This window comes from Talpa occidentalis, unplaced genomic scaffold (assembly GCF_014898055.3).
Source record: "Talpa occidentalis isolate TD23 unplaced genomic scaffold, MPIMG_talOcc4v2.1 talOcc4.16, whole genome shotgun sequence".
Taxonomy (NCBI): Eukaryota; Metazoa; Chordata; class Mammalia; order Eulipotyphla; family Talpidae; genus Talpa; species Talpa occidentalis.
This window is the reverse complement of record NW_023601653.1, coordinates 78,449,411-78,474,051: the sequence shown is the minus strand read 5'-3', so window position 1 is coordinate 78,474,051 and position 24,641 is coordinate 78,449,411. Positions and strand designations below refer to the sequence as shown.

The 24,641-nt window shown below is 56.4% G+C and overlaps 2 protein-coding genes across 2 annotated transcripts; one reads left to right on the top strand and one right to left on the bottom strand.

Moving 5' to 3' along the window:
- Nucleotides 1-1,602: 1,602 nt before the first annotated feature.
- On the top strand, nt 1,603-9,790 carry LOC119247070 (keratin, type II cuticular Hb1). Its single transcript, XM_054696790.1, has 10 exons — nt 1,603-1,616; nt 2,565-3,120; nt 5,151-5,359; nt 5,976-6,036; nt 6,868-6,963; nt 7,435-7,599; nt 7,742-7,867; nt 8,200-8,420; nt 8,583-8,614; nt 9,168-9,790. Exons 1-10 carry the CDS (start codon nt 1,603-1,605, stop codon nt 9,347-9,349), a joined length of 1,662 nt encoding a protein of 553 aa, XP_054552765.1. The 3' UTR covers nt 9,350-9,790.
- Nucleotides 9,791-10,985: 1,195 nt separating this feature from the next.
- Nucleotides 10,986-24,248, bottom strand: KRT7 (keratin 7). Its single transcript, XM_037514781.1, has 9 exons — nt 23,841-24,248; nt 22,346-22,557; nt 20,188-20,248; nt 18,941-19,036; nt 17,821-17,985; nt 16,629-16,754; nt 14,403-14,623; nt 11,634-11,668; nt 10,986-11,288 (listed from the first exon to the last, which is right to left on the bottom strand). Exons 1-9 carry the CDS (start codon nt 24,162-24,164, stop codon nt 11,134-11,136), a joined length of 1,395 nt encoding a protein of 464 aa, XP_037370678.1. The 5' UTR covers nt 24,165-24,248; the 3' UTR covers nt 10,986-11,133.
- Between the last annotated feature and the right edge of the window lie 393 nt (nt 24,249-24,641).

The following is a 24,641-nucleotide window of genomic DNA, read 5'->3' as shown; positions in this document are numbered from 1 at the left end:
TGCCACACAGGTACAGTTAACTTGTGTCAGAAGTTTTTCAGAGGACTCCACCTCCCCCAGCCCAGCCCTGGGGAACTCCCAATATCATTCCCAACTGCAAAGCAAGTCAGAATTGTAGGTCCAGGAGTCGCAGGTCAGAGAACTCAGCTTTCCAACTCCAGCAAAATAGAGGGTGTTACTTTGGAAAGTTCATCCGGCAATCTGGGCCTCTCTGCGAAGAAAGATCCAGAGAATTCCTTCCCTCTGGCTCCTCTGAGGTGTGGGAAGGAAAATGCTCTTATGTGGGTGGGAATAAAATATGAGCTTATTAACTGAAGGAGGGAGGACAGGATGCCCCTGAGGCCTGCAGGATTCCTAGCCCCTGGCCTACTCACCTGCTTAATTCCAGCAAGCTCATTCTTTGCCATGGCCTCAGAGCAACCTCCCCTGCAGATCTTCAGAAAATAACAATATTTGAATAAGGGAGATTATTCAAAGATATGGCCAGGAACAGAACAGAGAAGCAACCGCTTCAACCTGACTTGTTACATCCCTTCCAGGAAGTCAGAAATATTCCTTTCCTGCATCTCCCTCTCCCCATGTCTAAACGTCGCTCTCACCCACATCTCTAATTTCTCTGATGTAACAAACAGTATTCATTTTAAAGATCTTGGTTGTGTCATTACCCTAACATCACCAGCTGATTGCCCGGGTTTAGAGCTGGGAGGGGCTGGGACGAGCAACCACCCCAGTGGGTGTGAGCGGTGGAGTAGAGGTAGCGTGGGTCTCTGTACCCCCAATCCCTAGCACAACAGAGGAACACAGTAAGCGCTCAGAAGGGGTTCATGGGGGGGGGGCTGGTGATAGGATAGAGTGCCTGTCCTCAGAGCTGATAGCACAATGGGCAAAGGCCCTTAACTGACATCTTAGCTTCACGTGTCTCCATGGGCTTCCCTGTCCTGCCTTTAAAGCTGATGAAAGCACACAGGGGCTTAGAGAAGAAAAAAATCTGTGAAGCCAGTTCTCACAGCTCCCAACTGCCCCATCATGTCAGCCCTTCTGAGCGACGTGGGCCCCCCACCACCACAATCACTTCCCGTGCCCTCCAGCACCTCTGCACGCAGCCTCCCGCCGGCGGCCTCCACGCACTCAGCCTCCACCTCAGCGTCCCCGTGTAGCCACTGAAGAGCAGCTCCAGGTGGCTCTCGCTGCACTTGTGCTAAAACCCCCAACCTGCCCCCTCCATCCCTGCCATGCGCTTTTGCGATTCCACACCCCACCAGACAAACTCCCTCCCTCAAGTAGACCGTAAGCACCAGGTTTTTTTTCAAAGTTCTCCTGTTTTCTAGGATACCAGGCGCACGACAGTGTTGGCAAAGGCAAGTGAGGGGATGCCAGGCATCCCAAAGCAGGCGCTACTAGTCATGATGACCTCTGCGGTGCCAGGATTTAATTACCCTTTGCACAATAATAACTCATATTTAAAAGCAAAGGAAGCCAAGGCTGATTTGCATGTTTCTCTTTTATGCTGCCTACTGACTGCACTCAGGTTTCCTCTGCTGATAATTGGACACATAAGCAACTTCCTTTATGATGGGTGATGACCTTTTAGAGTTGGTGGCCATGACCAAGCATTGGTTGAGGGAAAAGCTTTGGATCAGTCTGATTTCTCTAAGATCCCAAAGCCTGGCAGTCTACACTCCTCCCTGGGAGAAGAATTCAGCTCAGTCAGCACAGGCTCAGACCCTGCCAGGGACTGGCATGGGGAAGCGCTGGGAGCCGCCTTTCAGATTCTGACTGGGCCCCTTTATGGAGCCTCCCATGCTTGGCCTTGAACAAGTCACTGGACCGCCCTGAGCCCTCCTTCCTGATCAAGTAAATGGGCGCAGCAATACTACTGACCTCAACTACAGCACAATTTTTAAGCCCCTGAACATCGTAGGCACCACCTAAGTGCAATCTCTGCCCTCCCCTGAGCAGGGTGCTGAGGGGTATAGGGAGCTGGGCTGGGAGATCAGGGAGGACTAGTTAGGGAGGACTAGTTAGAGGTCAGAGAGGAGCTGGCAAGACACTTAGTAGGAGAGGCGATAGGAGCTGAGTTCTGAATAAGAGAGAAGAGAAAGTCTTTGCCCAAAGAGAGACAGGACGAGGAGTGACAAATTAATCACAGTAGCACAGAACAAACAAACAAACATTTACGGAGCGCTTACTAAGTGCGAGCCAGGGCCCTAACTGCTTTCTCCTGCACTATCTCATTAGCTCCGCCCAGCAGCTCTCGGGTTGTTATGGTTCCTGTTCTGCAGATGAGGAAACTGAGGCTCAGGAAAGTTATTCACTTGTCCAAGGTCATGAGGTGCACCTGCCAGCCTGGCTTCAGGGACCCCTCCCTCTCCACACAGGCGAGTCTGCTTCCAAGCCCAAGGCTCGCGGGGCTGCGGGGCGGTGCTGGGGGGCCAGAGGGCGGGTGCGCCCCGCGCCCAGCCTGCTGCGGAGCCGGCGGCCCAGCACGCCCAGCCGAGGGGCGCGCCCAGGGGCCCGCCGCGCTCCGGCTGCGAGCTGACCCGGCCCTTCCCTGCTCCATAAAGCGCGGGCAGGAGGCGAACGCCGTTTTATGGGGGCGACCCGGCCCGCTTTGATTCCCCGCCCGACCAGGCGCGAGCCCGACCCCAAGCTCGTAAATGCCTTGACCGCGCGCTCCCTCCCCGGGCCATTGGCCGCGATATAAGGCGCAGCGCCGGCTTCGGGGTCCAGTCCAGACTTCGCCGCCGCCTCGCCATGCCCTGCCTCTCGTCTCGCCCCGGAGCCTTCAGCTGCGCCTCGGCCTGCGGGCCCCGGCCCGGCCGCTGCTGCATCACCGCCGCCCCCTACCGCGGCGTCTCCTGCTACCGCGGCCTCGCCGGGGGCTTCGGCAGCCGCAGCGTCTGCGGGGGCTTCCGGGCCGGCTCCTGCGGCAGCAGCTTCGGGTACCGCTCCGGGGGCGTGTGCGGACCCAGCCCACCCTGCATCACCACCGTGTCTGTCAACGAGAGCCTGCTCACCCCCCTCAACCTGGAGATCGACCCCAACGCGCAGGGTGTGAAGCATGAGGAGAAGGAGCAGATCAAGTGCCTCAACAGCAGGTTTGCTGCCTTCATCGACAAGGTGGGTGTCCTTGATCACACCCTTCCTGAATGCCTTTTCCTCTGCAAGGCACTGAAGGGCTAGTCAGAGACGGGGGGTGGGGGCCGGGCCAGCTCCTGGTCTGATCCGAGTTGATGCACAGATTTGCAGAGCTCAGACATCCAGGAGGGCGCGGCTCCCAGTGTTTAGGGCTGTTACCAGGTATAACCTCCGGGAGGTCGCTCTGCACCCTGGAAGTCCTGGGAGAAGCTGAGCCAGTCTCTAGGAATGGGGAGTGTGACTGCTGATCTGTTATGTGATTATTTTAGGTGGTACAGACAAAAGGCATTCATTAACACTGAAACACCTACTGAGAACATTTATCTCCTTTCCTGTCTCAAGCCCTCTATCAGATGGAGAACATCTCCTTGGGTGCTCCTATGTCTTTAGCCTCTCTCTAGTACTCACTGCTCTCCTACTTTTAATTAAGAGGGTGAAGGAATTAAGACTTAATAAGAGAGTGTTGGGTAAAGAACTGTTCAGAGTTGTCTGGGGTAACAATTTTAGCTAAATTTAATGTTCTATTATTTCCTTTATGCATGCCTAGTGATAGGGGTTTTACAACTATGGTGGTAATATAAACTTACTCTTTAATACCATTTAAGTGTAAATGTCATGAGTAAAATAGCACTTGGGGATGAGAAAATCCTGACATCAGCCTGGGAAGGGCTGACATTTGAGAATCGCTGCCGCTAGTCTGGTCCTAAGAGAAAGGAGACAGGGCTACAGGCCAGTGGTCCACCTAAGGGCCCCCGAGAATGGCTGGTCGGGCAGAACTCCAAGCCCAGACTCAACCTCTCCAGACCCCTAAGGCTAGGGGGCCCAAAGTTTGGGGTTCCTGTCCTGTGCCCCTCCAGCACACTGTGCCCTGAGTGCTGGTGTCCAGGGAGCAGAGGAGGCCGCCTGATGGCCACATCCATGCATCCACCAATACTGTGTGACACTGGGCAGTGGCTCGTCCTCTCAATCCCAGTATTCTCCCCAGAGCTGTGTGTGCTGCGGGAATGAGCTGACAGGACTTTAAAACATGGGGGCCATGGTAGCCATGAGACCCCACCACCGCTCAAGCCCTGTCAGCTAAGGCCACCTAAAGTTATCCCAGACAACATCAGCAATGCCCATCCCCCGTTTCTGGAGGTGCTAACCTGGGATTTCCTAGCTGCGCTCATTAGGTGGGGGAGGGATACCAACGCGAAAAGGCAAAGAACATCTGATGCCAACTGAAATGTATGAGAAGTGGACAACTGGAGGCCAGGAGGCGCTAGTCCTGTTTGCTGACATCCTTTCTGGCCAGTGCAATGTGCTGTTGCCATGGCATCTCCCCAGTGTGACTGACGTCCAGCAAAGGCTCGCAAGCCTCTCTTCTCTGCAGTCCTCACCCTCCCTATTTTCCAAAACCTTCCCCTACTCACATTTCCTGCCTGGCCTTCAGAGACATCTGAGTGTCCAATACAGGAATTTAGGCCACCTCGAACCACACCCCACCTGCCGCCCATGTCTCTGGCTCCAGCCACTCCCCTCTCTCCCACCTCCCCTAGGAATCCCTTTGCCCTCCTTGACCATCCATTCAAACAACTGCTCATCAAGTCCCAGGCTTGCCATTGAGGACACAGAGAGATAAACCACAGGCCCCGCCCTGGAGAGCTCATAGTAAAAGGCTTTCATCCTAGTTTATCCCTCCCAACCCTGCTCTCCATTCCTTTCCTCCAGAAGCCTTCCTGATTGTCCTTGTCCTCAACCCCTACCTGTCCTCCCAGCCCAACAGTAACCCAGCACAGGCCCCTGGTTTCTCACACTTCTAATCCAGCCCCACCCGGTCAGACCTCCTTGAGCCTGAGCAAGCAATCACGAGCCAAGCATTCTCCCAGTGTGTCCACAAGCCTGGAGAGCCCAGCCGCGCCCTGCCCTCCACCGCCTGGCCTCTGCACAACTCTCTGTTTTTGCTCTGCCTCCTCCGAGGAAGGCTGGGAGTCCTGGCTCCCCCGCCAACTCTCCTCTCACTGCCATACCAGGTGCGCTTCCTGGAGCAGCAGAACAAGCTGCTGGAGACCAAGTGGCAGTTCTACCAGAACCGCCAGTGCTGCGAGAGCAACCTGGAGCCCCTGTTCAACGGCTACATCGAGACCCTGAGGCGGGAGGCCGAGTGCGTGGAGGCCGACAGCGGGCGCCTGGCCGCCGAGCTCAACCACGTGCAGGAGGTGCTGGAGGGCTACCGGAAGAAGTGAGTGCCTAGGAGGCGGGCTTGGGCAGAGGAGAGGGGCTAAGTCACAGCGATAGAGTTAGGTTGGACCTTAAAAAGAAGCTTCCAGCAGGAAGAACACAATGACAGGGACAAAATTTTGTGGCAAAAGTTTTTCTTTTCTGACTTGGGGGTTTCAGCTCTGGAGAGAATTTGAGCTGTTCAGGTTCCCTCATCAGGATGCGTTTATTTCATGAATGCATCACTTGTTGATCATCGATTCTGTGTTCCAGCTGTAATGCTGGGCCCTGTGTAGGATGGGGGTAAGAAAATAGGGGGCAGGGAGAGGGGGTGAGCAGAGCTAGGGCAGGCATCCTGCCCCCAGAGAGTTACAATCCAGAAAGGCCTATGAAGAGCTCATGGCACCCACCCTGTCCCCAACCCCGCCCCAGGAAATGAGTCTCTGAAACTGGAAGCGTGTTCAGTGACATGGGTTGCTTGAGTGTCCAGAGGAAAGGGAGGGACAAAGTATCTCCTAGTCCAACAGTTTTTTCTTCTTGCCTCCTCCAAAGACCCCGTTCCTTGAATGTGTCTGTCTGGGCCTTCATTCTCTTTTCTTTCTCAACTGGCTACTCAACATTGCACCCTTTGTCCCCAGGTATGAAGAGGAGGTGGCACTCAGGGCCACAGCTGAGAATGAATTTGTGACCCTGAAAAAGGTGTGTGACCTCCCACAACTCAGAACGGAGGGCAGAGGCAGGAGGGACTTAAAGGCTGAGAGACTTCCCCGGAATCACACAGCACAGCCTCTCCCCCACCTCTCTCCCCAATGCGCCAGTGCTCCCTGGTCACCCCAACATCAGTGCACACTGCCTGCCTCAGGCAGGGCAACATTCTTCCCCTTCCACGGTACCTTCCTCTGGCCATGTCTTCCCGCCAACTTACCACATGCCTGGCAGGCAGTGGGCACTCCACAGAGACTTGCAAATGAAAGAGCAGGGCCCAGGAGACAGCTCCCTCCTTGGGCCGCAACAGGGAGGTGCTGGGGTGAACAACGCCCTGTTCCTCAGCTCTAACACTTGGCCCTGCACAGGCCCCATCACTCCGACTCTCAGCGGATCCCCGAGCCCGTCCCTTGGAGGCAGGCAGCTGAGGCCCAGAGGTCAAGCGTCTTGCCCCGAGTCACACTAGCTTGCAAGACAGAGTTGATCCTGAACACCTCTTCTTCTCACCACCCATCTAGATTTTTTTCCATGCAATTCTAGAGCAGAGGGGGAGGAGAATCATTTGAATTAGATCATTTGACACTAGAGCCTAGGTTTTCAGTGATAGTGTAAGAGATTCTAGAGGAATCAATCCACTGCACCCCAGAGGAAGTGTCTGGAACCTTGGGACTCCCCCATCCTTACCCAGACCTACTCCTGTCCCCTTAACTGCATGGAGTGCTTCACCAAGACCATGATGCCAGCCCCTGGGGTACCACCCCACCCTATTTTGTAGAGCTCCCTGTTGTCTCCCCGGTGAAACCCTGTGCTCATTCTCCCCTTCAGGATGTGGACTGCGCCTACCTGCGCAAATCAGACCTGGAGGCCAATGCGGAGGCCCTGACCCAGGAGATCGACTTCCTGCGGCGACTGTATGAGGAGGTGAGGGCCGATGGGGCAGTGGGGCAGCAAGGAGGATGTGAGTTAGACACTAGGAAGGACTGGCCATCCTCTGGCTCCTGAACCCCTTGAGTGGGGCAGTGCTGAGGGGAGTTGAGAGATCCGAGTCAGATTTACTGTCAGAAAGTGAAGGAAGTTTAACTTGAGAGCTCATCTGACATGTCCCAAACAAGCTGGGGTCCCTGGTTACCATGGTCATAATTATCGCAAATTAGAAACCTCTGGTCCTACACCCAAAGCTGGAGGCAGCGGCCCTGACTGCAGCCAGGCAGCAGGTCTCAGCCATGGGCTTCTGGAAACCTCAGCACTCCAGAACACTGAACTTTACCTTGGAGGGTGGGGCCTCCGACAGTGGCTGTGAAGGAGCAGAGAGAGGACAGGGAACATCATGAGAGAGCAGGCGTTGAAAGTGGGGCTACTAGAGAAGCTCTTAACACACCCCCCCACACACAGGAGATCCGCGTTCTCCACGCCCACATCTCAGACACCTCGGTGGTCGTCAAGATGGACAACAGCCGGGACCTGAACATGGACTGCGTCATCGCCGAGATCAAGGCTCAGTACGACGACATCGCCAGCCGCAGCCGGGCCGAGGCCGAGAGCTGGTACCGCACCAAGGTGGGCACCAGGGCCCCCCAACCCCGCAGGAGGGTCTCTGGAGGGCGCCCGCCTCCAGCTAGGGAGATGGGAGGCAGGTGGGCAAGCTGTGGGGCTCACAGGGGTAACGTGCCCTGAGCCTCCCTGCCTCTGCCCCCCCCAGTGCGAGGAGATGAAGGCCACGGTGATCCGCCACGGCGAGACCCTGCGCCGCACCAAGGAGGAGATCAACGAGCTGAACCGCATGATCCAGAGGCTGACGGCCGAGGTGGAGAACGCCAAGTGCCAGGTACCGGCGAGCCCACCCTGGGTGCAGGAAGAGGCTAGGGTCAGCTTGCAGCAGAGGGATTTCGGTTAGATTCTGGAAAAGTCTTCCAAGAGATTCAGTTAAGTGCAGTCTCACAGGTGACAGAAGAGTGAAGAAGCCTGCTGTGACTTTCCTGATTCAGTGGGCATAGGGGTGTGTGTGTGTGTGTGTGTGTGTGTGTGTGTGTGTGTGTTGGAGGAAGTGAGGTAGGATGGTAGCAAGCTAACAGGAGAAATAACTTCCAGGATAGAAGTGACTAGGATCTCAGGAAACTAAACTCACTTGCTCCTTCCATAATCCCCCCTTCTCCCCAGAACTCCAAGCTGGAGGCCGCCGTGAGCCAGTCTGAGCAGCAGGGCGAGGCCGCCCTCGCTGACGCCCGCTCCAAGCTGGCAGGCCTAGAGGAAGCCCTGCAGAAGGCCAAGCAGGACATGGCCTGCCTGCTCAAGGAGTACCAGGAGGTGATGAACTCCAAGCTGGGCCTGGACATCGAGATCGCCACCTACAGGCGCCTGCTGGAGGGCGAGGAGCAGAGGTGAGGCCCACACCTGTGGGAGGATGACTCTTTAATCTCCCCCAAACTGTGTTGAGCACGTTTGCACACTATTTGCATCTAACTTGCATTAAAATTTATTGGAGAAGAAATTTACAAGCTTTGCTCCCTGTAACTAATCATTGTCTCTTTGCTCCCCACAAGGCTGTGTGAGGGCGTTGCTGCTGTAAATGTCTGTAAGTAATCCATGTCTATGTTGTTACTTTGGAAATAAAGACTTGGGGTTCCAGGCAAGAGAACATTTTCCTGAAAGGGCAGCTAGTAAATATTTCAGGCTCCTGGAGGTGAGCAGCATCTGTCTGAACTACTCAGCTTTGTCTTGTAACTGAGAGGAGCCACAGCCATAAGAAATACTTAATGAGTAAGGTTGTTGGGGCCAGTAAACCTTTATTTACAAAAACAGAAAGCCATGAGGGCCTTAGCTTGAAGAACTTAAAGGAAGGAAGGGGTGTGGCACTGAAAGATGATGATAAATAGCTACTTCTACCTATAGGGAGGGCCTGGGCTAACCATTTACCAAAGATACTAAGGTTAGACTGCAGGATAAAGGCCCAGTGTGAGGGAGTTGGGGGTGGGGGAGAGGGAGCCAGCAGGGGTGGGGATGGGGGGTCGACGTGAGGGGGAGGGACTCTGAGCAAGAGAAAGGGGCTCTGGCAGCAAGCAGGGGCCCCTGACAAGCTCCCATAGGCACTAAGGCCAGTTCTACCCCTCTCCCCTCCACCACCGCAGGTGTCAGCAGCTCCCGAGGCGGGGTCGTCTGCGGGGACCTCTCTGTGTGCGGCTCCCGGCCGGTGACCGGCAGCGTCTGCAGCGCGCCCTGCAGCGGGAACCTGGCAGTGAGCACTGGCATGTGCGCCCCCTGCGCGCCCGTCCAGAGCTGTGGCAGCGTCCGCTCCGTGCGATTTGCGTAGTGCCTCCTGCTTTGCAAACACGCCCTTCAGCCAGCCAACCTCCCTGCAGATGGAGGCAGGTCCCCAGCTCAGAAAACTCCTGAACTTGATACGGAGGGGCTTCACCGGCCCACACTGCGGCCTTCTCTCTTGCATTCAGCTCCTCGCTCGGCACTTCATTTCTTGCAGTGAGGACCAGGCTGCTGGCCCACACGCCTGGTACCTCTGCCCCATCCCCAAGTGTCTCAATGGTTTCTTTACAGCCCTTGGCAAAGATTCCATCCTGACTCTGGGGACTCAGGCTGCCAAGGGACGGGTTGGCCCCGGGGGGCCTCTCCTGCCTTCTAAGCCCATGACTCCTGGTGACCACGGCTTCCCCTCCCAGGGGCCAACTCTTGCTCAGCTGCCCAGCTACCTCTGTCTCTTCTCATGCTTGGTCTTCATGTTGCCAATAAAGCTCACGGTTCCTATACAACTGTGCTCTGAGAATCTTCCTTTTGGTCTCTGCACGTGAGTCCCATGACACCCTTATTTGCCCCTTCTCTTGGAAGTGTGCAGAGGCACTGTTCTCAGCTGTCTCTGAGGCTCCCTTGCCCCGGGTGCAGGGCACGGTGCCCACAGCCCCAGAGCTGTGCCTCACAGCAGCAGGAAGCAGTGCTGGAAGGGGTCTGAGAAGGGCATCGGCACAGTCTTACCAGAGAGGGACAGGGCCCAGCCCCCCAAAACCTTGAGTGGCAGCTTCCTCACTTGCAGCTGCTGGGACACCAGGGGCCACTCCGCCAGCCCACCCCACCTCGACACAGGAAAATCCTTGCCAGGGAAGCAAGTACAGACTCCCCTCTCCCAAAAGCCAGCTGTCTGAGGTACCACGGCCACCGCCTCCAGCCCCTGCTATTCCAGACACAAACACCTCCCCCCTCTCCCCTGGTTGCTGCTGCTATCAGGAATAGATACCCCAAGCATGGGGCACCCTCGGACAGGCCCTGGTCAGAGACCCAGACACACAGAGGCCCCACCAAGCACAGACTTAACACAGAGATGTCCTCCCTGACCCCCATCCAGATGCAGGGCCTCCCTCAGCCCTAACGCCCAGGCACGGCGCCCCCCTCACCCTAGCCCTCTTCCAAGCAAACAGAGACCTCCTCCCCCATCACCCCCATCACAGAATCCCAGACTCAGAGACCCCCTTCTAGGCCCCGCGGCTCACAGAGCCGGCACCAGGAAGGACTGTGGGCAGCTGGTCTGAGTTGGCTGGTCCACCCGAAACCCAGGCCTGGGGCAGCTGAATGTTTGCTGCCTCTCACCACCAAAGAATGTGCTCTGGCAGCACAAGGGGGGGTGTACAAACAGCTCCCCCCACCCTCAGCAGGAGATGCCTCCTTGCTCACTTCTTGGCAGAGCCAGAGCTTCCCTGGAGTGTTTCTTGGCTTTCTCGGGAGAGGGACTGGAATCAGCCCCTGGGAGGCAGCCAGGGCCTCACACCGGATCAGAATCAAGTTCCTTGGAGCAGCACCCATAGCACCAACCTTCCCTCGCAGTCTCCTGCATGAGAGGCTTCCCAGTTCCGGGGGCAAACCCAGCTTTTTAGGGGGAGAGTAGTCTCCCCCCGTTCCCCACCCCACCGAATGAAGCCAGGATACCAGGCACAGGGCACGGAGCTCACCCAGGCCTCAAAGAGGCTGCTTTATTGGGGTCTCTTCTGACATCATTTTTCGAGTTGCCGTGCCGTCTTGGGGCCAGGGGTGAGAGGGAAGAGCTTCCTCCCGTGACTGTGGCAGGAGGGTGTGCGTCTCCCTCAACTGGGCTCAGCTGTGGGCATTCCAGCTGGTGACAGAGGTGGTCTTGGAAGAAAGGGTCTTGCGGGTCGCAGGCCCCCCGCCACTCAAGAAGCTCAGGGCATTAGTGCCCATGGTTCCTCCGAAGGTGAGCCTGCTGCCAGCGCCACTAGTGGTTTGCACAGCTGGAAGAGACGGGAGAAGTGCTCCATCAGCAGAGGCACCCCACCGGAAGCCCCATCCCTCCACTCCACCCCCACCCTCTTGCTGCAGCTGCCCCTCCCCCCACGGGCCACTCCTCCAGCCTTCTGCCCCAAGGGAGCCTGGGACGGTGGTGGGGGCTGCCTGCCACACAGGTGCCCGGCCCCACCTGGGCCTGGCTGAATGGGCGCTCCAAGCGCCTGCTGGAAGCTGTTGAAGGGAAAGAGGCTCCCGGCCCTCACAAAGCAGGGTCCTCAGGCCAACGTGCCATCCCAGAGAGCCCGCCTAGCCTGGGCCATGCAGGGTAAGGGCCCCAGCCAAGGACTTACAGAGTTTCAATTTTCCCATCCCATCTTCGGCCAACCTGGAGGGCAGAGGAGAGAACTGTGAGGGCGGCTCTTTCCTCTTCACTAGAGGAAGCAGTCCTGGCACCCTCCCCCAAGCAGGATGAGTGTTCTTTCCTCTGTGCCCCCCACTTCCAGCCTTCCTTCAGCAACATGAGCCAGGGGCGGGGGTGGGGGTCACTTAGGCCCTCCTACCTACCTGTAAGTCTGGGCTTTATCTCAGAGCATTCATTTCCTCACCAATAAATGGCGCCTAACTCAGGACTAATTCACAGGATTGTTTGTGAGGATTAAATAACATAATTTACCCAAAGCCCTAGGCATGCAAAGATTCCAAACACGGAAGCTGCTTTTATTATTTATGTAGTCAGGTGCGTCCCCTCACGAGATCATAAAATCCTAAAAGCGGGCTGCAGCATATTGATTCCTGTACCTCCAGCCCCTAGCACAGGTCTGACACTAGTTATTACTTAATGTGTGTTGAAATAATCAGCAAATTGTTGACTGAGTGAATTTAGCTCCAGCTGGGATAAGAAGGGAGAGGGTAGGTAGGTGGGGTGGCTTTAAGCTGCCTGTGGGACTGAAACAGGTCTTGCCCTGGAAATTAAAAATCCATCTGAGACATCTGGGTGTGTTTGTTTTGTGACTCACAGTCCCATTGTCACCAAGCCCTTGGCCTTGGGGATGAGTTTACTCTGAGGGAGGAGGGGACACCTCACTTTGGTGGAGGCAGTAAGGAAAACCCAGCTGGCCTCAGTTGCCCCAAGCCCAGGAAGGGGGCAGAGCAGAGGCCAAGGAGAGTACATGGGTACGCTAGGAAGCTTCCAGGCCCCTTATAAGCCTCTGGCACGTGTAGGGAGTCACTTGCAGACATGGGTGGGGAGGGAAGCCAAGCTGCAATAGGGCAGCAGTGCCACCTAAGAATGTCTGGCACAATGCCTCAAGAACTCAGAAGGAAGGTTCCTGAATGTCTAGGACTCTTGTGGTTTATATTTTTCTACTCTCATTCTAAATAAATATTTGCTTTTATGCCTAATTTTATTTTTGTAACTTTGTAATTTGGAAAGTCCCTCCAAATTGCATGAGCTTCCGAAACCACAAACCCTGCATCTGTCCCTGGGAAGGGTGAGGGGCTAAGGAAAAGAAAAAAGGTGTCCACCTCTGGGCATCTAAGGGATGGAGAGAGGACCGGGACCTGGGCCCTGATGATAGCAACCTGGACAGATCGGGCTTTCAGGCAATGTCTCTAATGGCTGTGAGCTTGGGACCCCACCCTGAACTTCCGCTTCATCCTGTCCATGGAGGAGGTGGGCCAGGTCCCACGCTAGAGGCCTCTCAGCTTTGACTTCTGTGAGAAAAGAGACCCACGGTGTGTGTGTTCCCAAGAAAGCAGGACCCGTCCATGGTGGAGGATGGTGCAGAAAGAGATATCTCAGCTGGGCCAGCTGAGCTCTGGGGCTGCTCTGTGCCCCAAATCAGCTGCTCTCTCATCCCAGAGGCCTTTGATGTTCAACCCCTTTTTGCACAAAAACTAAGTGCCAACCTAGGGAGGGGGCAGGTCAACTGCAGCAGCTGAGAACCTTCCTCTCCCTCCTACCTCTCTTACCAATTCACATGCTGCTGCAACCCAACATCCAGGCTCTGCCCTGAGGATTCCCTGTTCTCCAATTCTTTCCCCTCCACTCCATTCATCCCGAGTTCCCTCTCCCCAACCCCTTGAGGAAAAACTCAGAAAACAGGCCTCTAGTGTGGGACCTGGCCCACCTCCTCCATGGACAGGATGAAGCGGAAGTTCAGGGTGGGGTCCCAAGCTCACAGCCATTAGAGACATTGCCTGAAAGCCCGATCTGTCCAGGTTGCTATCATCAGGGCCCAGGTCCCGGTCCTCTCTCCATCCCTTTGTAAACTCAGCATTTTGCAAATGCAAGGGACAGATCTCTGAGCTACCTGCACAGATGTTTGTCTCCTGGATCAATAGGCCTTACCAATTTCCAATTTGCATGACCTATTCTGTGTTGGGCTCCAACAAGCCAAGTCTTGCATTCTCCTTCTAAGCCTTTTTTCACACTGTTACCTCTCACTGTCTCCAAATTCTAAACTTCCCCAAGGTGCAACTCCAAAGCCCTGTCTGTTGACTGAACAAATGACAAGCCCATCAAATTGAGAATGAAGGCCCAACATCATAGACATATTTCTTTTGTGAAAAATTCCCTGTAAGACTTACCCACCCTTTCCAGCCTCCTCTCTGGCTGGTGAGTAAGCAAATATCTCTGGAGACAGGGGGAAATTAACCTCCTCCACCACAGTCAAGCCCGCATAGCTTAGCACTTTATGTAGTGAGAAGTAGCCTGGCATCATGGAAGATGCTGGACCAGGATCAGCAGAGAGTGACTGCACACTGGCCCCACCCCCTCCATTAAACTGACCCACAAATTTTCCTCTGCAGATTAGGGAATCTGTACTACCTGACTGGTTCACCTGAATGTGTTCTGAGGATCAAGTTAGATGACTCTGCTGATGACCACACACACGAAGGGACTCTTAATACCTGAACTTTACACCACATGGTCTTTCCTTCTAAAAGGTCATCTCTTCAAGGATAAAGAAGCATCAGTGAAACCCTCCCTGCATGTCCCACCCCCAATGCCCTGCAAAAGAGGGTACACAGAAAGCTCTTGTCAGTGAATGACTATGGAGGCCTAGGCCCAAGGGCGAACCTGGGAAGGATCCCCTTCCCAGCTGCCCTGTCCTCACCGGCTCTCCTCGCCCTCCAGCAGCTTGCGGTAGGTGGCGATCTCGATGTCCAGGGCCAGCTTGGTGTTCATGAGCTCCTGGTACTCGCGCAGCTGCCTCGCCATGTCCTGCTTGGCCCGCTGCAGGGCGGCCTCCAGCTCTTCCTGCTTGGCGTGAGCATCCTTCAGTGTCAGATCCCCGTGCTCCTCGGCCTCGGCAATGGCAGCTTCCAGCTTGGCTCGCTGTGGGCAGCAGTGGGGCTGTGAGCCGGGGCTGGGCCTCCCCAGTCATTGCCTTTCCTGCTGCCCCATCCTGCAGTGGCTCCTGAGTAACTTGCTGTGGTAGCTGTACAGGCACCAGCCTACTCCCCCAAGCACCAAGGAATCCCAGGGGTTAAAAACATGGGTTTTGATGCCCAATGCTGACTCTTGGCTCTTCCTGGCTCTTCCTCTTTCTAGCTGTGTGACCTTGGGTGAATCAACTCTCTAAGCCAAAGTCTCCTCTTTTCTAAAATAGCAATAACCATAGGAATATTGCAGGGACTAAATAAAATAATGCACAAGTCCTTGGCCCAGAGTCTAGAATATAGGGAGTACTTAACAAGTGCTGTTATGATTACCATTATTAATAAAGGTTATTATGATTTACAAGTGCCCAGACCTCAGCTTTAGCTAGAGGAGCTCCCCAAGGCCATAGGTCCTAGTTTGAGCGGCCAAATTTCTGGCAGCTGACAAGCACCAAAAACTACCTTCAAAAATAAGACTGAATTTGGAGCAGGTCCAGAACAGGGGCATGTGGAGCAAAGAGATGCTGCTTGGAACCTCCAGACTCAAAATGCATGATTTCGGGTCCAGTCTCAGCATTCCCTCCACTGGGGGTGGCTTATCCCCCCCACAATCAGGTGCCAATCTAGTCCCAGGCCTCCTCTTGTTCAGCCCAGAAGCTGCGTCATCCACTGCAGGATGCTTCCTCTCCTTTCTTCTTGCCCACCATTCTCTGCCCTCCACCCTTCCCTTCAGCTCACGCCCGCTGCCTCCCCATCCGGCCCTCCCTCTAATACTCTCTGCCCCTTGTCCAGGGATCCCCCCACCGCCATCCCCAGTGGCAGGGGTGGTAGATACCCTAACTCTGGGGTCTTGCTCCATCCTGCTATAGGAGAAAACTGGAGGTGGCAGAAGCTGCATATTTAGGAAACTGCCATTCATCACTTTCCCCTCCCGGCCTGGAAGCTGGCTCACTTCACAGGTGACTCACGGCCCTGCCTCTGTGCCAGGAGGCCTGGTACAAACAGGCCCTGGTACAAACAGGCCTGCAGGGATCCCAGGGAAGGACACCACTGGATAAATCACCCCCACATCCCATCCCCCAGCTCATCTGGAAATTATCGCCCTGAAGCTGCTGTGCGTGTCACCTTCCCTGCACCCCAAGACAAACACCTGCTCAGGCTTGGCTGCTCCATCCAACCCTGTGCCTCGGCCAGGGCTTGGAGATCCCTCCTCAGCGGCACCCCACCCTGCTTCACGTACACCCTCCCAGCAGCCCGTCTGACACCTGTGCCCCAGCCACGTGCCAGGCGCCAAGAACAGAGGAGAGTGAGGCAGACAGAGGGGCCCTGCTCACCACGCATTTTTAATATTCCACAGAGGTGGGGGACAGTCATCACCTTACTTAATAAGACAAAACTTCAGCTAACGACAGGTGCTTTCAGCACTTCCGACAGACTGGTAGAGCAGCCATCTCTGAGACGGGGCCTTTTGCCCTAAATCCCAGGAATGAGAAAGGGACAGCCATGGGCAGAGCTGGGTGAACCACATTCCAGGCGCAGGGAAGACCAAGTGCAAAGGCCCTGAAGCGTGAACGTGCTTAGCAGACAAGACCTGGAAGGCCTGCCGGTGTGGCCAGAGCTCAGGAGGGAGGGTGTGTAGGAAACTGAGGTCAGGGGAGGGGACAGAGCCTTGGGAGCCACAGCAGGGGCTCCTGCTGCTTCTGTGCCTCATGTCCCACAGACCATAAGCTCCCAGGTCCAGCCTAAGGCATCCAGAGCAGGTGCCTGGAGCAGCTATTGCTAATCAGTACCAATCTGGTGCTGGATGGTAGTTCTTCATTGACAGGCCAGCCCAGCTAAGACTTGCCTCCTCCCTCCGGCCTGAACCAGGGCCTGATCAAAAACATTCTGAGCTGGCCTCAGAGGATGCCCATCACAGGCCCAAGGAGTCAGGCGGAGCGAGGCGGAGGGTCTGTCCCCACCTGGTTCTTGATGTTGTCGATATCAGCCTGCAGTCTCTGGATGGCCCGGTTCATCTCCGAAATCTCGTGGAGGGTATTCTTGAGGTCCTCCCCGTGCTTGCCTGCCTGGGCCTGGAGATTCTCAAACTGGAAGGATCACACGGAGAAGCATGGCAGGGGGTGGGCAGCGACAGTGGCCGCTCCCTCTCCCTAGCCAAGAAAGGCCCAAGGTTCTGAGCAACCAGCCTCCCGTCTGCTCTTCCCAGGGAAGGGCCTGCCGACCCCGGCATCATTGCCCTACGCCAGAACATCAGGCTATTGAGCAGTGGGCGGGGGGTGCCCAGCTTCCTCCAAGCCCAGATGGGGAGCACAGGGATGGCCCCCTGGGGCCCAGCACCACTGATGTGCGACTCCCCATCCCCATCATGTCCCAAGTCTGAGATCCTCACTCGTTAAACACCCCTCGCCAGCACCATCCACCTCACACCCAGTTGGTGGAAGGCACCAAGGATCACACAGCAAGTGAATGCAAGACCAAGAGCCTGAACTCAGCTCTCCAGGTCAGTGACCCCACCCCCCACCCCCAGTTCTCACAACTCCCTCTCTCCAGGAGGCATCCTTGCAGGCTATTTTTAAATGCTGCCTCAGGTTCCCTCCCCAGAGAGCTATTTGACCCCAGTACCCCTCCCCCACCCCCAGTCAGCTGCCCTGATTCCATGCACACATGTAATGATTCAACCTCCCTGACTAGTCCTAGGACCCACAATCCAGGCCCTGCTCTTCCATCTATAGCTGTGTGGAGTTAGGAAAATTACTGAACCTCTCTGTACCTTATTTCCTCATCTGTAAAATTGGGATAATAACAGTGTCTACCTAATCGGGCTGTTCTATGGGTTAAATGAGTCAGTGCAGGTAAAACGTCTGAAACAGCCCCTAGTCTTATGAGCACCTGCCAAACTGTAGCTACTGTAACTATTAATCCGTGTCCACGTCCTCTGCCCCGCGCCCCACGAGACCAGGATCTTCCTCAGGTCAGGGACGTGGCCTTTGCATCCTCTTCTTTCTGGGCGCTGGATAGCACCACAGATTAATGCTGCTGCCTGCTAGTGGGGCCCAGGCCTTAAAGGCTTGAGACAGGCTGAGGAGTAAAGAAAGCTTCCATGCCGCCAAGTTCCCACCAAGAGAAGGAACTGTGCTCCCAGTGGCCACACACCTTGGTCTGGTACCAGGACTCCGCCTCGGCCCGGCTGCGATTGGCAATGTCCTCGTAATGGGCCTTGACCTCGGCGATGATGCCGTCCAGGTCCAGGGAGCGGTTGTTGTCCATGGACAGCACCACGGACGTGTCCGAGATTTGGGATTGCAGCTCTGCCAACTCCTGTGGGGACCAGACAGAAGGTGGGGTCTCGGGGCGTGATCGAGACCTGGCCCCATGCTCACCTGGAGTTCCCCACACACAACCAACAAAAAAAGGAAGACAGGGCCAGAGTGGGCCTGGGTCACCAGCACTGGGGGCAGCTGCTTAGCAGACCTGCTTGTTCTCGTAACACCCCCCCACCCCCGCCCCGGAAGAGCCCATTAGCAATCTCCACATTAAAGAGCCTGCTGGGGAGGGAGGTAAAGCAACAGCTGTGGGGAGCTTTGATGGCCACCACCCACCCACCCCCACCCCCATACACACACCCCCCTCCCCCGCAACACAAGCCCTCCTCGCCCCTCAGCAGCCTTTCAAACTGCCTGTAAGGGCTGCACTTATGGACAGGGAAATGTGTCTGTGGCATCCTGTCACCTGAAAAGGGCATTGTGGTTACAATACATTTCTATAGCTCTGTTATATACACAGGGTACGTCTGAAAAGGCGGATTTCAAGATAATAAAAATCAGGACAGGGGGTCTATTTTAATTTCACGCTTCACTTAGTTTTCTGGATTTTTAACAATGACTATGTACTTCCTTCACATGAAGAAAGGAAGTCTATATCCGTGCATGTTTACATCTGCATGCGTGTATGTAAAGGGTGCCCGTCGTATGAAGACCCGCACTGAGGTTGGAGTTGCTGGAAGTTCGCCTCAAGGATCCAGTCCCTAAAATTAAAGTGTGTGGGAATTCACGGAAGGGGCTGGCGCAGGCTGAACGCTCAGGCAGAGATTAGACAAAGGCGAACAGAGGCCTGGTCTGAGCCTTTTGCCCCTCATGGATTCCTGTGCCCGGAGAGAATAAAGAGCAGCATGAATACCCACACCCTCCAACTGGACCCAGAGGCAGGGGCAGACCAGAGGGCCCCTGGCCAGGAACTGCAGGACATGACATGCCTCCCACGCCCAGACCCTGACCGTCTCATAGAGGGTCTTCAGGAAGTTGATCTCGTCGTTCATGGCGTCTACCTTGGCCTCCAGATCCACCTTGCTCATGTAGGCGGCGTCCACGTCCTGGTAAGAAAGGTAGAGGGGCGCCATGTCCTTAGGATGCAGAACACCTAGTGGGGCTAGAGCGAGCCAGCACTGCCCAAGCACAGCATCAGGTCGCGCTGGCCCTGCTGAGACCATGGCTTCTCCAGGAGCCTGATATGCATGGCGGGAAGTTTTCCTAAGCGCCCTCCCCGGCTGCATGATAGCAGTCTCCACACGGGCCGGGACCCGAGGTGCCTTCCCAGCACCAGTAGCCCAGAGCAGCCCGAGACCCCAAACTGAGTACCTGGCCAGTACCTAGCAGCTCTCACGCGTGGATACACACGTCGCTGAGTGGCTATGGGACCTTGAACAAATCCTCCAACTCTGCGGGCCTCAACTTCTCATCAGTCAAATAAGAGTAAACCCCATGCAGACTCCAGGAGGCCATCCCGGAGGTGGCAAATCCAAGCCTGTTTAACACAGGCCGTCCTGGGCAGGTAGGTCCCGCTCCCACTGTGGGCGCCCGGCCCCAGATGGCCACTCTCCCCTGCACTGCATTCCTATGGCAGGGCCCACGTCTGCCGTCTCCGGAGCTGCCGGGGCCTCCCTCCAGGGCAGCGCACTCTGTGGTGGGCTTGGAAGGCTGAGCTGCTCGGTGAGCGCGCCTTGAATCAGAATCTTCAGTCCCGTCCCTCTAAGATATACCGAAGACCTTCCAACCTCGACTTGCGCCAGGGACAGGGAACTCATTCTGCCTCAAGGCCTCCCGGCCTGTTCATTCATCAAGCACTTCGGGTGCCCCCTTTCTGGGATGAAATGGTCTCGCCATGATGAGCGCTTCTGTGTTCGGGGTTAAAATCTGCCCTTTTAACCTCCATCCTTTGGTCTTAAGTCTAAGCCCCCAAAAGCCCAGACACAAGTCTAGTGACTCATCAAACGCAAAGATACCCGTACAAGTACACACACACACGCACGCATGTGCAAGCACACACACACGCACGTACACGAGACACACTGTGCTATACAGGCAAGGCTTCCAGATCTCTCCTTCAACCCACCCCTCCCCTCTTATAGTTCCCAGGCCAGACCTCAGACGCAGGTCCCGACGGGCTGCTCAGGGGAGAGGTCCGTGTGGTCTCCTTTCCCACGTGTTTACAAACAGCCCCCCCCAGCCTGTCTGCCCCACTCACCTTCTTCAGCACCACAAACTCATTCTCAGCTGCTGTGCGACGGTTCACTTCTTCTTCGTACCTGCAGCAGCAGTGGGAACACGGTCACGTCGATGCAGCTTTGCCTCCATCCCCCTCATGTCCAGATGTGAAAATCTGCCCACCCGGCCTTCACCCCTCCTTAATGACACACCTGAACAGACAGGTGTCAGCCCTGAAAGCAAATGCCCCTGACATCTGTGTGGTTATTCTTACGGCTTTGCATCTTGGCGTGGGGGCGGAAGGGGGGTAGTAGCGGCGGGGCAGGGAGCAGACGTGAATTAAAAGACAAAGGCTGCACACACTGGGAGCAAGAAAAGACACAATAATAGCCATGCACATGGCCTTTTCACATGGGGCTGCCCTGGTGTGCGCTCCCCATGCTTTAACCCAATAAAACTCAGAACAGGCCTACAGCAATGGTGCTGTGATCACCAGGGCTGGAGGGGAGGCACAGAGAGGCAGAGGGCTCTGCTCAGTCGCTAAGCAGCTCAGTGGCAAAGCCCAGACTTGCAGCCTGGCAATGGAGCTGTTACAGGGCAAGGAGAGGGTCACCCCAGCCAGACCCGAGTCTGTGCCTGACTTCAACCTCGTCCCACCTCCTGAGGGTGAAGCAAAGAGACCTCATGGGCTCAGGAAGGGGTACAGAAAGTCCTAGAAGAACTAGCCCCAAGCCTAATCCCACAGCCCCACCCTCCATCACTCTCTCCCAAGGAACCAGCTGGCCAGTCGTGGGAAGACATCAGCAAGCTGGACACAGCAAAACAAGTGTCCGGCCCCAGCTGCCACTCTTTTTTTTTTTCCTATAATTCTTACATCTTGCCCCTCTTTGGGAAAATCAGAAAAGGTGTCTGAATAGGAAATCGGCGGTACCCAAGAACTGCTGAGTTGCAGTGGGACACCTTTGTGGGGGGTACAGGATGCTTGGAGAGGCAGAGCCTTTCCAGGAAGCTGGACTCCCAAAGCCCCACTCCCTGGGGTCTTCTGGAAAAGTGAAGGAAATACCTCCACGCCTGCCTCACCTTGGGCACTAGTCCAGAGACTGCACCAAGGGGAACTTCCTGGACAGCTGATGCCAGCGCCCCTCCTGGCCCCTGCCAGTGTCTCCATCAGCCACGCCCTGGAGAAGCGACTGAGGCCTCTTGAGTAAGGGAGTGCTCATGCCACACACACACACTCCTGACAACAGGGTCTCCCAGGTTGCCCAGGCCTTCTCTGCCCTGCACCTGTCTGGTTCCACCTGCTGTGGGATTAATCCTGTTGACTGTTGCCCTAGGGAAGTATGGGAGGGAGGGGGGAACCTTCCACAGAGGCCTTTGTTTGTTCTGCCTCCAGTCAGGGCCAGAAGTACCTGGCTTACTCATGCACCCCCAGGCCAGCACAGCACTCATTTCCCCCAGTGCCCTTGGGTAGGTTTGGGGTGAGGAGGAGCCGCCCAACCACCCTCAGGCTTGGGTTTCTATTCAATGAAAAAAGAGAGTGCAGGCACCTCAAAGGCCAAGCAGAGCCCTACCCTTCCTCCTAGACTCCCACACGCCCTGCCCCAACTCACAGCCTCCCTTCTGGTCTGTCCTGGCCATACCCACACACCCCAGCCTCCACAGCCCCCCTCCCATGGCCCCCAAGGGTCATCTGCCCTCCTGCTTCTTTCCATGTCTCCTCCTGGAAGTTCAGGACCCCAGGGTCAAGTCCCAGCTGTCCCTGTGATCTGCTTTGTCATCTCATTAAAGTTCCTGAATCCCTCTGGCCTCTAATTCTTCACCTGGAAAAAATGGAGTGGCTCTAGAATAATCTGTGAGGGTCGTACAAATTCTGGAATACACCTGTTATAGGGCACCTGCTGCCCTCTCCTCTCTGGGGAAAATGGTCTGGCACCCAAAGTGAACCATGCAGGTCAGGGCTAGGAGGAGATATCTCACTGGATTTTTCAGGAGAATCAAACAGAGAGACAAGGAAACAGCCCCCAAGGACAAAGAGGATTTGGGAGGGGCAGGAAATGTGTTAGTCAAGCCCTTCCCTTAAGGGAGTCATTGTACAGCTGAACCTCTGACCCAGGCCCAGAGGGGCCTTGCAGAGGGCCGGCTAATAGAGGACACACTAGCCGGGCAGGGGTGGCCAAGCTTGCGCTGGGGGACCATACTTGCTCTTGAAGTCTTCCACCACCTCCTGCACGCTCCGCAGCTCCACCTCCAGGTGGCCCCCATCCACCTGCAGTTTCTCCAGCTGCCTCCGCAGGCCAGCAATCTGAGCCTCAAAGATGCCTGGGAGGTTGCTGCTCTTGGCCGATCTCTGCTCCTGCAGCAGGGCCCACTTGGTCTCCAGCAGCTTGTTCTGCTGCTCCAAAAACCGCACCTAGAAGGAGAACGTAAGTGGAAACTCACGAGACCATGCCCCCCACAGCAGGGTTGGGAGGGTCTCCAGCTGCCCAGCAGCCCATGCGCCCACCGACTGTCCCACCAATCTGGGCCGCCAGCCCTTGGCCCTCTCCTCCAGGAAGCCCACCCTGAAGCCTTTCCTCCAGGACCATGTCTCAAGTGTCTTAGACTGTGATCCAGGGGTCAGATCTGCCTGGTTCATCGACATATCCTGGGGTTTGTGATTTAGGGCCACCTACCTCCTCTGCTCCTTGTCACACACAAGTGACCACTTACCCTCCCTCTCTGAAGACTTGCCTTTTCCAGTCTGTACTGGGCCTGACTCAGCCCCTGCCCGTCAAGCTGGGACCTCTGCCCTTGCTCCCTCAGTGTCCTCTCTTCCCTTCCCCTTGCCTCCAAGAAGGCCTCGGGATAAGGTGCCACAATCAAATCGTGTGAAACGAGACCGAGTATGCACCTAACTCAAAGGGACAGCCAGCAGGCAGCGAGACGGAGCAGCTCAACCGCAAGGGAGGCATTGGCCCTGGGGGCCTGGGTAGCTTTAGCAGAAGTTGGAGGATGTGTGGTCTACAGGATTGAAGAGGGGACATGGGGACAAGGAAGCAGACAGGTAGGCAAAGGCATCAGAGGAGGGACCTGGCTGGCCTCTGCTAGGAGGAAGCCCCGGCCAGAGGGGCCCAGCCGGGCCAGCCCCTGGTCCCTGGGGCCAGCCCCACCTTGCTCCTGCCCCTCCTAGACCCACTTATCAAGTCTTCCCCCTCCCTCCCAAGTCTCCCACCCCCATGGGACCCAGGTGTAGCAGAGGAAAACACCTCACAAATGGTGTTTGGGCTCCCCAGGACCTCCAATGTCCCCCAGCACCCCCCAAATGGGTTATCCACAAGGGCAGGTGTAACTTCATTTCCCACCACCAAAGGGAAGCTGGCAGGCTGGGCGGGTGTGGCTGGCAGCCTTCCTCTCTCCAGCCTTTCATTGCCGGCATCTGCCTCAGCACAGGCAGGACGAGGGAAAGAGGGGTTCTCCTCAGCTGGCAGGGGCATGCCACCCCTACCTCATCGCTGGCTCTGCACAACCCCTCTCAGAGAAAGGAGCCTGGGAGGCAGAACTCCTGCCCTGGCCTCTGGACCCACCTGCTAAGCGGGACAGACAGGCCCAAGAACCCCACTCATAGACACAGGGAAAGTGTTACAGGCCCCCCCAGCCCACATGCAGCGGTGCTGGGGTGGCCCCTGCGCGGGGAGGTGGCCCGGGCGGCCTCACCTTGTCGATGAAGGAGGCGAACTTGTCGTTGAGGGTCCTGATCTGGTCGTGCTCCTCCTGGCGCACCCGCTGGAAGTCGGGGTCGATGTCCACGCGCAGGGGGACCAGCAGGTTCTGGTTGACGGTCACCGCCTGGATGCCCGCGCCCGCGGGGCTCCGGAGGGAGGGGCGCGGGGCCCCCAGCGGCCGAGGGGCGCCCGAGCCGTAGAGGCTGCTGCTGCTGAAGGTGGCGGGGCGCGCGGAGCTCAGGCGCAGGTGGGCGCCCCGGCCCGGGAAGGCTGCGGAGCGCGAGCTGAAGACTTGGTTGCTCAGGCGGATGGACATGGCGTGGGCAGTGGCTGGACCTAGCAGCGGCCAGGAGGGAGCCGAACTCGCTGCCTCAGGGAGCCCGGCTGCTTTTATCCGCTAGCCCAGGCCACCTCTGCAGCCGCGAGGCCCGTCCCCTGGCTGTGCTCCCGCCCTCGGCACCGCCCACCCCTCCCAGGCCCGGCTTTCTCTCCCAGCCGGAACCGTCCAGACTGGAGGGGAGCGCGCCCCGAGATTCCCGCAGGCCCTGTGCAGGTGGACTCTGGCAGCTGGGGGGAAACAGCAGTTCTGGCCACCTGAAATGGGGTCAGTCAGGGAAGACTTCCTGAAGGAGGGGCCAAGAATATCCCTATTCTTGAGGCCAGAGCAGAAAGATTAAGGAGGAAAAGATTGTGGAGGGAAAAAAAAAAATGTTCTACTCCAGGAGTTCAGCCCCAGGCTCTCCTCCCCAGACTTCTGAAACCCAGAAGGCGTTTCCTTACAGCCTCCAGGGCC

Excerpts from the sequence above, each read along its gene's own strand:
- LOC119247070 (XM_054696790.1), top strand. Across the intron at positions 3,121-5,150 it reads TTGCTGCCTTCATCGACAAG|GTGCGCTTCCTGGAGCAGCA; the intron begins GTGGGTGTCCTT and ends CTGCCATACCAG. Across the intron at positions 8,421-8,582 it reads CTGGAGGGCGAGGAGCAGAG|GCTGTGTGAGGGCGTTGCTG; the intron begins GTGAGGCCCACA and ends GCTCCCCACAAG.
- KRT7 (XM_037514781.1), bottom strand. The coding sequence starts at position 24,164 with ATGTCCATCCGCCTGAGCAACCAAGTCTTCAGCTCGCGCTCCGCAGCC. Across the intron at positions 19,037-20,187 it reads AGTTTGTGGTGCTGAAGAAG|GACGTGGACGCCGCCTACAT; the intron begins GTGAGTGGGGCA and ends CTTTCTTACCAG. Across the intron at positions 11,289-11,633 it reads GATGGGAAAATTGAAACTCT|CTGTGCAAACCACTAGTGGC; the intron begins GTAAGTCCTTGG and ends CGTCTCTTCCAG.